Here is an 11,388-nt window from a genome sequence, read left to right as displayed (position 1 = left end):
TTTAGGAACCAGGGTTGGGATGTGCCCATGATGAAGTACCATATTCTGTTTGGTAAAATTCCTGATCTTTAATGGAAGAAAAATACATGACATAGGATTCATTTATAAGCCATTTTGTGATGACATGGGCATTCTCTAGATTTACCATTTAGGTTCTAAATGACAACAATAGTAAAAATCAACTTAAGAAGTCCTATTGTGCTCGGTTCAAAAACTGAGCAGAAAGCAAAAACTTAGTGGTTCTGTTCTGTGAACACTTGCAGAAGACTTCTAGCAGGACAGTGCCACAATTTTTCAAGGGGGCATTAGAATATTCAGATTATAATATCAAAAACATAATGGCCATGTGATGAACACTAGCAGATCTTTAAAAGAGCTTTGTGAAAGAATCTTGACTACATGAAAGAGTTTCTTTGCACTTAGGGTCACTTTTTCATGCTCCATTCTTCAGCTAGGTTGGAAACAGCCATTCCATGTATGGAAGGACACTTTTTAACCCAAGCCATTTTTCTGTTATTGTACAACAAAGTTGCTTGAAATTTGGCATAAAACTTCCTTTGTCTGAAAAAGGAACGGTTTATTTACAATGATAGAAAATTCAGTGTAGGCAGGGCTTGTACTGGAATAGCAAATGAGAAGTTGCTTCCTTCTTATTCACAAGCTTGCCTGGAACAGATTTCCTCTTCACCAGGTGACAAATTTTAAGCACATGTAACCACATTTGCACATTTCTCATAAAGCTATGTATTTAACCAAGGTTCAGTATGCATCTAGTGTTTAACTTTAGTGTATGTATTAGGCAAATAGTATTAGCTGAAGGGAGTGGAAACTTGAAGTAGTGTTTGGCACTCTACACCTAAATTGTTAATGAACTTTTGCTTGTAAATGAGGATGTACAATTACGCTACACAGAACAACAAGGTGGATCTAGCAAGTCAAACATGCTTCCTTTTCTGTAAGAGCAGGAAGGGTGGGTTCTTAGCTTTCTGTTCCTTACTATAAAATTACAGATTGAAATAGCCTAGAATAACTCCAGTTTCTGGGGTTATTATACCCCAATTTTGTTCTGAACTGTGTTACATGCAGTGGTGGTATTGACACAATTCACTTTTCTTAAGAGAGTGTGCCATGGGGCTTTTTGTATAGCATTCATACAACACCTTGAGTAAAACCACCTTTAAGTGCAGGAAATTACACAAACAAATTTTCTTTAAAAAAAAATGGAAGTATGAACTTGCTTGTGCCCTCACTCTTGGAATTAAAGTCCAGTGGGTATGTGATGCTTTTATGGTGCATATTTTAAGGCAAATATTTGATAGGCTTTGTCCTAATTTTCCTTGTTCAGTGAAGATGCATAAATACTGTTCAGTCATTATGAAATCGTTCGCTAGGAAACCAGAGTTCATTTTGTGATGTCACACCTGCACAAGATAGGTCTCATTGTGATGTTCTAGAACTCCCTATTGAAGCTCCCTACAAGCTAGCATCATTTTTAATAGGCCTGCTGCTGCCTTATCAGCATGGTTTGACTAATAGTATAAATGGCTACAGCTGAAAAAAATTACCAGACTGAGAAGAGAGAAATAGACATGGACCTTCCTGCTGCACAGACTCAACACTTTTCAGCTGAAGATGAAATAGTTCATTCTGCAATCTCAATTTCATCTACTCCGTTGCATGATAAAACTGCAGCTGGTGACACAGTCTTGAGGTCTATGATAGAAGAAAATGCTTTTCAGGCTTTGAATGATGGACCCTGGGCAAAAAGACCACGGCTTACTCTCTGTGATGATAGTTCTCTTGAAGACAATGATTTCCTATCCCTCACTTTCCCAAAGAAACTCTGGAAAATTGTTGAAAGTGATCAGTTTAAGTCACTGTGGTGGGATGACGATGGGAATTGTGTAGTGATAGATGAAGAACTTTTTAAAAAGGAGGTTCTAGAGAGGAAAGGACCATTGCGCATTTTTGAAACTGACTGTATGAAAAGCTTCATTCGTCAGCTCAATCTCTATGGCTTTAGCAAGATGAGACAGAATTTTCAAAGGTCTGCCTCCCTTGTCGAATTTTTAGCAGAAGAAAAAGCTGCTTATGCATTTAGCAAGGTAAGACCATGGTGTGGTTTTTAAAAGGTAGACATTGCTCTAAGTTCACAGGTTGCTTACTGTGCAAGATCAGTCATTCTCCAGAAAAGGGAAAAAAGCAACACAGAATGGAAACAGGTACTTGAGAGAATGAGGAAAAATAGTGGATATTGAGCTACTTCAAGGCCAGGACACAATTGAGTGGACACAACTGAGACAATGTATATAGTGTTAGTAATTAGATTAATCCAGAAAGTCGCTAATGTTTCCCCATTCCCCAAATACAACACAATAATGCCTGCTTCAAAGCTCTACCTCCTTTTCTTTTTAAGCTGCTAAACATATTTGAAAAGGAGGGGTTAATTTAATTGTCATGTGAATTAGATAAATTCATTCAACATGGGACTTACAAATCCACTGAAACCTAAGATAATCAGCTAAAAAGCATCCTCACTATATGCCACTCACAATGAATACAGTTCATTCTGTATCTGCTCTTAATTCTCACAAGCCCTCTTCAAGGCATCTGAGTCATGCTCTGCCAGGCTACTCATGATTCATTATGGAGCTTCTCAAAAGCTGACTCCAACTTTTGCTGTGACAAGAGGCTTTTCTGGATAAGTTGGAAAAGTGTACTTCATATTGTACTTTGCAATTATAGGGACTGCAACTTGCACAGAAAAAAAATGGCTGGCTGGCTATTATACATTGCAGTTAGTGTAAGAGCACAACTCTATTTGGTTAAAGCATAGTGCTGATAATAAAAAGGTTATGGGTTTGATCCCCGAACAGGCCACCTGCTTATTCTTGCATTGCATCTATAATTCTATTATGCCTTTGCAATCCTTAATGTTATATTTCTTAAAGATAGTTTACTTCACTGAATCTTTGCACTACCTCATTTAAAGATTACTAGGCCATTATTTTCGTTTTTGAAGTCAAATTTGGATGTAGCCAGTCGAGTACCCTTGTAGATGTGAACACTGAGGCACATTAAATATACTGTAAACAAAATGAAAGCTAGTTCTGTAAAGGCTCTTGTGATGGGAAGGCATGTTCAAAATCTTAAAATACATAGAATTCCATGAAGAGATGAATGTTGATTACTAAATCAACTAAGCAAAATAATTAAAAGGCCTTGATAAAGGGGGAGGGAAACTTATGTGGTACAATATCCAGAAGAGCTATTCACGCAAATGGAAATTGCTCAGGAATGTCATTGTAAGGTTAGTGCCTGTTCAGTGTGAATACTAAATATAGCAGCAAAACACATTCTGTGTGAGCTTAATGCTGTGCACAGACTGCACAAAACAGCAAATTATTTAGATTGGATAAATGGAAGTTATATCAATGCATTTCAGATCTACATTCTGTCTTAAAACACTCCTAAACGATTTATTACAGCATGAAAGATTTACAACAGAATCCTATGGGTGTCTGTGGGAGTCATAAAGCCAGAGGCAGAGGTTTGTAAATACTGCAGGGTGCCCCCTGACATTCCTCTGGGCAATGATTACCTTATATGGTAAAGGGGCAATAAAAGCTTGACCGGCTGAGGTAACATGAGATTGGCAAACGGCCATGCGGCTGGACAGAACAAAGGACAATAAAAAGTTACCGGAGAGGAGAAGAAGTCTGAACGAGCTGCTCTCTCTTATCATGGAAATTATTACTGGCTTTCTGCGTCTTTATTTTACCCTAAAGAAGTGCCACTTGTAACGGCAGGCTCCAACAAGTGGTGCCCTCTCTGAGGCTGAATAAAAGAATACAGCAGAGGCTCAATTAAAAGAAGAGGAAAACTTAAAAGGAAGCAGTGTGAGGCTGACTTCAGACTTCAAAGAGAACCGAGAGAAGCAACTTAAAGGAAACAGTCTGAGGCAGACTAAGAGGATTTTAAAAGACACTGTGAGAGGACTTCGATCCAAGCAGTGGATATCATCGGCTCACCACGTCCGGAAAGGATTTCAAAGCGCTTATACATCTTTAAAAAAAAGATCCCGGTGAGTCGATCCCTTATATATTGATTTTAGAAATATGGGCAGTTCCCTGTCATTTCCGCAACAGAAATTTTTAAAGGACTTAAAATTTCTCCTCTCCTCCAACAAATTGGAAGTCCCTGATGGCGATTTGATACAGCTCATTCAAGCCATCGATGAGCACTGCCCCTGGCTTGCTGCAAATGGGACATGGGAACTAAAGCAATGGGATAAGATTGGAACATATTTTCATGGACACCCCAATTTTAGTGTTTGAATTTTAAATGCTTGGTGTAAGATTCATTATGCTATGGGCTCTTTATCACCAAAAAATATCTCCATGGCTGCATTGCCAAAACAACCTTCAACTTCTTTAATTCAGCATGCTGTTCTGCCATGTGTTCCAGCACTTGCTTTGCCAGCAGCCCCAGACCCCAAGCCTCCAGACTACAGTTCCTCACCAGAGGACCCAATCCTGCAAAAATACAGTGGTCTGGCTGGAAATGACCCTGCTCTTTCAGCAGCAGAATCAGCTACCGCTTTTCAACGTGCAGTACTTGCCTGTTCCTTATCACAGGATACCATGGCATTCCCTGTTATTGTGCCCCCTGCTGGTGCTCCAGCAGGAACTCAAGCCCAGCACCAACCTTTTGACTTTAAAATCTTGAAGGAACTGCAATTGTCAGTTAGGACAAATGGACTGCAAGCTCCATTTACACAAGCTCTTTTGGAAGCTACATTAGCCCAGCTGTTGATGCCAGATGACATCAAGCTTTTGGCACGTGCAGTTTTACCCCCGTCAGCAGGTGTATTGTTTGCCCATGAATGGGAAATCGCCTGTCGTGCTTATGCTCCTGCTTTACTGCAACAAGCAAGAGGGAATAATCCTAATCTTACCCTCGCAGATGTAATGGATGCTATGATGGGGCGTGGGCCCTTTGCTCAGGCTTCAGTGCAAGCCACACTGCTGCAGATTTTATTGAGGGATACTGCTCTTGCTGCTCAACAAGCAATGAGAAAAATCCCGGAACCCACCAGTATCCAGTCTAGGTGGGGTTCAATCAGACAAGAACCTAGAGAATCATATTCTTCCTTTATGGACAGGCTGATTACAGCAGTGAGTAGACAAATTGAAAATCCTGAAGCCAAACAAATAATTATCAAACAATTGGCCTTTGAAAATGCAAATGAGGATTGTAAGGTTGCGTTACAACCAATAATACACAATCCTGCCACAGACACAGCAGTCATGCTTCGCATTTGTCAGTCTGTAGGTACAGCAGCTCATCTGCTGGTAGCAGCGCAAAATAAAAACCAGCCTGTAGCCACCGATACAACGTTTCCAGCGTGGCAAACCAAGATAAGCGATACCTCAGTGTGGGTAGAACAGTGGCCTCCACCAAAAGAAAAATCTGCAGCAATGGCACCATCTCGTTTCTGAACAGCTTATTTCTGAACAATTGACTTTCGGCCACATTGAACCACCTTCATCCCACTGGCTCCAGCAGACAGGAACGGTTTGCTTTTACATTGCCAGTATATAACAATTTGCAGCCCACCCAGCGATATCAGTGGGTTGTCCTACCTCACAGCATGCGGAACTCCCCTACACTTTGTCAGCATTTTGTGGATGAAGCATCGAAACCTTTCCGCATGCGCCACCTAGAGGTGCTGCACACAAACTGCATCTGGCAATGTTTGCCTTCCTCACCATTTGCCTTGCCATCCTTTCCTGCACCGTTATACAAGGAAGAGAAGCAGACGACCCAGTCCAGTTGAAACCACCATATTTCATCTTATCAGCTGGCAAGCCGCAGTCGTCAGAATGCTACTCTGGCTGGCAGCATCCACGGCTCAGCCACTCTCGAACTATAAGAACAGCTTTGTTGAATAAGACTTTTAGGGGAGAAAATTATCATAAGATATGGAGGAATAATATTTTTGTGCAAGATATGATTAAGTTTTATTGCATGCTTCTAAATGTTGGGTGTGTATGCCTGCCCCCGTTTGTTTTCAAATTAGAGAGGGGAAAGAATCATGGGGCATATATCCAAACTGTCAATATACATTGAAATTCACTTTTAATAGCTCTTGTTCTCTTACAGGAACATACAGTGACCAATCTCAGTGCTGTAGGAGTGACACGAGTGCATGGTTAAAAACTAGGAAGGAAGCCTACCATGCAGCTTGGACTGAGAATTCTTATATTCTTAGCTTCCGGATGGAAGTTGGCTTCGACATTTATTGATTTTAGTGATTATTATAGTAGTTATTTGCATTATTTTGTTTTGCTATATACAATGTATTCCTTCTTTGATTTCTGTATGTACTGCATGGTTCTCCAGTCTCACAAGAGTCGCTTATCGATCTCGATATAACCATATTGGAACAGACATTTATGGCTCTGATTAATAAAATAAAGAAAGAGGGCATGTGGGAGTCATAAAGCCAGAGGCAGAGGTTTGTAAATACTGCAGGGTGCCCCCTGACATTCCTCTGGGCAATGATTACCTTATATGGTAAAGGGGCAATAAAAGCTTGACCGGCTGAGGTAACATGAGATTGGCAAACGGCCATGCGGCTGGACAGAACAAAGGACAATAAAAAGTTACCGGAGAGGAGAAGAAGTCTGAATGAGCTGCTCTCTCTTATCATGGAAATTATTACTGGCTTTCTGCGTCTTTATTTTACCCTAAAGAAGTGCCACTTGTAACGGCAGGCTCCAACAGGTGTCTGTTGAGACTTACCCCCCGTTAAATGTGCATAGGATGCAGTTTGTGTACATATCTCTCACTGAAACCAATGGGATATAGAAGCATTTAAATTTTCCTGGACTATGCCCATTGAGTTAAAGAAGGGGGAATAATAATAAATATAAATATGGCATTTATTCAAATTGACAACCAAGCATCCTGAACCTTTCATGACTGGAGAAAGACACTTTTTACCAGTAACTGCCAGTCCTTGTTTCAGGAATGTTCTGGGCACTTCATCTTCAGATAAATTATGATGCTAAAGGTGTCCCTATATGGGCAAACAAAAACCATCTAGTTTTGCAACTGTTTCCCCAAACAGATAAAAAGTTCTTAGTGCAGAAGGCATGTGGAATACGTGACTAGGGGTTTTCTATTATGCTTCTGTCTAGTATAAAGACTCCAATTTAGTTGCAAACAAACAAAATGGTTTATTTGCTACAGCAACCAACTAATATGTGCACTTGTTCAATAATTCTATGAAGTGGTGGTTGGTGCTCATTGGAATGTGGTAGGATGGGAAGCAGGGAAACTAACAGTAAGTGGACTCAGAGCCAACTATTCCTAGTTTTGTTCCCATCTTCCTCCCTGCTGAGTTCTGCAAGGACAACATTGACACTAAGAAGGAGAAAACTGACAGGCAGTGCTACTCCCTGGGCTGGTGGGGGAGGACAGAGGACAGAGTAGAGTTAGTAGGGCCATGCCTATTACCCCTAATGGGGAAACAGGCCACAGATTCCCTATGACACTAATCCCTAGCATCCTACTTTGGGGGCAGGATCCTAATCTGAAAAACCTATTAAAAATTTTAAAAATTGTCCAAGAGCATCCTAGAGACCAACTACGTTTTTCTGAGTATAAGCTTTTGTGGGCATGCAAACTTAGTTGGTCTCTAAGGTGCTACTGGACATTTTTTAATATATATTTCGACTGCATCAGACTAACACGGCTACCTACCTTAATCTGAAAAACCTATATTCTGGATTTTAAGTCTAGATTCTTCAGAACAATACATCCACTCCCTTTGTAGTTTCTGAGTTCCTAGTACATTTAACAAGATCTGTACTCAAGTTTTGAAAAGATATCACTTAGCTACTGTTTCCTTTTATTAAGCCTCCCAAAGGCATTATGCTGACAACATGTGCGCCACCTAATTCCTTCCTCCTGCTTTGTAGCAAACTCTATGCCAGTTTCCACCAACTCAGTTCATAATTATAAGATTACAGAACTGAATATTTTTTTATAAAGTTTTTATTAAAGTTTCAACAAATTTTTATCACAACAAAACAAAACAACACAGTAACAAACAAAACACAATGTAAAACATAAAAAACAAAAAACACATATAAATTCAAATCTTAATTTCTTGTGACTTACTTTCCCGACTTCCTCGTACCTCCCCTGTCTGTATTCCAATTTCTAATTTATTTTCAGCAAATCCTTCCCTTACTTTTAGCTTAATTTTAATATTACTTATTTTCTTTAAATTAACCATTGCCGCTACTAACCACTTATTTTCTAATCCAACGTCATTTTAACATTCATTAATTTTGCTATATTTCTTTAAATAGTCCTTAAATTTTTTCCAATCTTCCTCCGCCGTTTCAGAACTGAATCAGTAGAGATGTAGGATGTAAAATCCCACAATTCAGAGCCATTGTGTGAAAATTGAAACATACGCAATGGAGACTGTCATTTTGCATTGCTTCGCTGTTGCATTTCTCTTTGAAACCTTATGTTAACTCCATCCCTTCCTCTGTTTTTATTCTAGTTACAGTTCTACCACAACCCAAATTTTAAGAGAGGCTGTCCTCACCTTCTTGCAAGGTGCAAGAGAAGAGTTGGGATCAAAAACACACCACCCATTGCTTTCTCCTTAGATGAGGACTTCAGTGAAAGCTGCTTGAAGAGCAGGTCAAGAAGCCCAGAAACTACTCTGGGTCCTGCTACTAGGGAAAGTAACTTCCTTGCAGCTTCCCCAAAGGACAAAATGCACAAAGCTGGACTCCGAAAACCTACTATGCCGAAGGGCCTTGCTGGAGCAGCAGCCCGGCTGAGAAGTGGATACGCTGCTTCCCCTCCAACCCCTTTGAGGTCCTCTGACCAGGCAGCCCCGGAGGACAATGACAACAAAGTGAACCAGCTAGCTCCTTTCCATTTGCCCCAGCACACCAATCATGCTCGAGTCAACACACATGAGATCGACTCGACCACCACCACATCTGCTACCTCTTTGTATCATGTCATACCTCCTGTACCCAACAGCCCCTTTGCACCGGTGATGGGGTTGCCAGCCTTTCCAACCATGTACCCAGACTTATCAGCCATGCAGGCTCATTGGGCCAGTTTACTCCCGTTCTGTAACCCATGGTTTTCCATGCCCATGATAGCAGCGGCTTCTGCCATTTCCATGTCAAGATCTTCCCATCATCATCGAACTCCTTCATACCACCATTGCCCTAATTGCAACTGTGCTTCAAATGCTACTTCTGCTTCCAAAGGAGTTGGACCCAAAGCGGCAGACTACAGTGGTTACCATCGATGAAACAGAGGGCAGACTGGAAAACCCTCACCCCCTTTTAAAATAGAGAAAATCAGAATGACGTGGACTGAAGAATAAAACCTCTTTCTTTCCTTTCCTCCTGTCTTGTCTACCTAGGTTAACTGTTTGTATGTCATCATAGAGGGATTCGGAGTAACTTGTTTCCTACAATGGTCTAGTTGTGTGAAGTGTAGACTTTAAAAGGGGAATAGTAGGATAATAGTAAATTTTATTTGGGTTGCCAGCTTTCTGCTGTTCCTGCAGATGAAAACTGTAATGCACACTTACTTGGGAGTTTTCTCTGTCATCCAATGGGAGTATTTGAAGCAAGTGGATTGCCACCAGAAGGAATGCATTAGCTGAACTATACAGCCCAAGCAAAATAGGAACACCTCATGCTTTATGATGGCATGAGAAAACACGTGGCCAAGATGGTTTTGAAAACTAGTTTGAAGTTCTAAAAATGAGTGAGTAGCACTATAACCTAAGAAGGAATGGCTTTGCCAGGTATAACACACACTCTTATTTCGGGAGAGGGCAGATTTTGATGGAGACACTTGAATTATCTCTCATTCAATACTGTCCTTTGTAAACCTTTCACATGTTTTGTTTGATATGCAATCAAAAACAAAAAAGGATAAGTTTGCAATAAGTATCTTCTACACCAAAATAAAGTACACTGAGAGTTCAGCAGAGTCAATGATAACTGCTACAAGACCAACAGAGCAGAAGAACAGGCGTTGGCCTCATTGACATGTTAGATGACATGTTGAATTAAATAATACGATACGAGGGATGGGGTGGGGGAGAAGAGTGTGTTAGTTCTAGTTAACAGTCAAAAGGCGTGGTCTGGTGTGTATTAAAATAGCTGCTATGCGAACATGTTATATGTGGGGTGGTCTCTGAAGATGGTTTGGAAGCTTCAGCTGGTGCAGAATTCAGCCACCAGGTTACTCACCAGGACAAGACAGTTTGAGCATGTAACACCAATCCTGGCCTGACTGCACCGGCTGCCAATTAGTTTCCTGGCCCAATTCAAAGTGCTGGTTTTGACCTACAAAGCCCTCAATGGCTCAGGACCACAATACCTCAAGGACCGCCTCTTTCCACATTAACCTACCCAGACCCTGAGATCATCTTCTGAGGCCTTTGTTTGCGTGCCTCCTCCATGAGAAGTCGAGGGTGGCAACACAAATATGAGCTTTTTCTCCAGTGGCTCCCCACTTGTGGAATAGTCTCCGCAGAGAGGCTCGCCTGGCACCTTCATTACATATCTTTAAGCAGCAGGTGAAAATGTTTCTCTTTAAGCAGGCCTTTGGCTAAGGCCTTTTAAACTGTTTGTGGGGTGTGCATTTTTGTTTACTATGTTACTTTTTTGTTTCTATATTGTAAACTACTTTGCGATCTTCAGATGAAGGATGGTATAGAAATTTTAATTAATTAATTAATTAATCATCATCTCCATAAGGAGAAACCATGGGACAGAGTTATTGGCTACTTAAACCTGTGAAGGACGTCAGTGCCAGTAGTTGAAGAAACTCCTTTACATTTGGTATGTCAAGTCCAACTTTTAAAACTTCATTTATTATTACCCACTATTGCATTTATAGCCATATTTATAGTTTGCTCATTTCAGTTTGTCATGTTTATATTGCAGTTAAACAGGTCAGGACCTGCAATGCTGAGAAGCTCTATTTTGAAGGGATCAAAGACAGGATAGTTAGAATCTTTAAAGGGTTTGAGTTTAGCGTGCTGTTCCTGTACCTGTTGAAGGAATTTGAAATTTGCTCTCCACCTTCTTTTTTGTTAAATGGCGCTAGAATAAATATGCATCCAAGCAAATAGTAAAGGAACACATCATATATGGGCCTTCTTCTCCCATCCCCAACCTAAGCAAATACTTAGCACGAGAAGCCAGCTCTGACATTGAATAACCAATGATTGGATTTTAGAAAAAGCCAGGGAAGTTGCCACATTCACTGCTGCACAGTTGACATGTTAAGGTCACAAAAGACGTGAAAGAAACCATTGTG

General features: G+C 40.6%; 1 protein-coding gene and 1 long non-coding RNA gene across 3 annotated transcripts in view; one reads left to right on the top strand and one right to left on the bottom strand.

The window, feature by feature from the left end:
• The window catches only part of LOC310837027, a 244,651-nt gene that overhangs the window by 20,938 nt on the left and 212,325 nt on the right, over positions 1 to 11,388 (bottom strand). The gene's annotated exons all lie outside the window — the stretch shown is intronic.
• LOC310836955 (heat shock transcription factor, Y-linked-like) lies at positions 405 to 9,452 on the top strand. The gene is made up of 2 exons (XM_083722974.1): positions 405 to 2,105; positions 8,585 to 9,452. The coding sequence occupies exons 1-2, from the start codon at positions 1,542 to 1,544 to the stop codon at positions 9,356 to 9,358; spliced, it is 1,338 nt and encodes a 445-aa protein (XP_083579100.1). The 5' UTR covers positions 405 to 1,541; the 3' UTR covers positions 9,359 to 9,452.

The sequence above is a fragment of the Podarcis gaigeae genome (assembly GCF_964106915.1).
Source record: "Podarcis gaigeae genome assembly, chromosome: Z".
Lineage (NCBI taxonomy): Eukaryota > Metazoa > Chordata > Lepidosauria > Squamata > Lacertidae > Podarcis > Podarcis gaigeae.
Note: the sequence above shows the minus strand (reverse complement) of the source record. Positions and strands in the feature narration are given on the sequence as shown.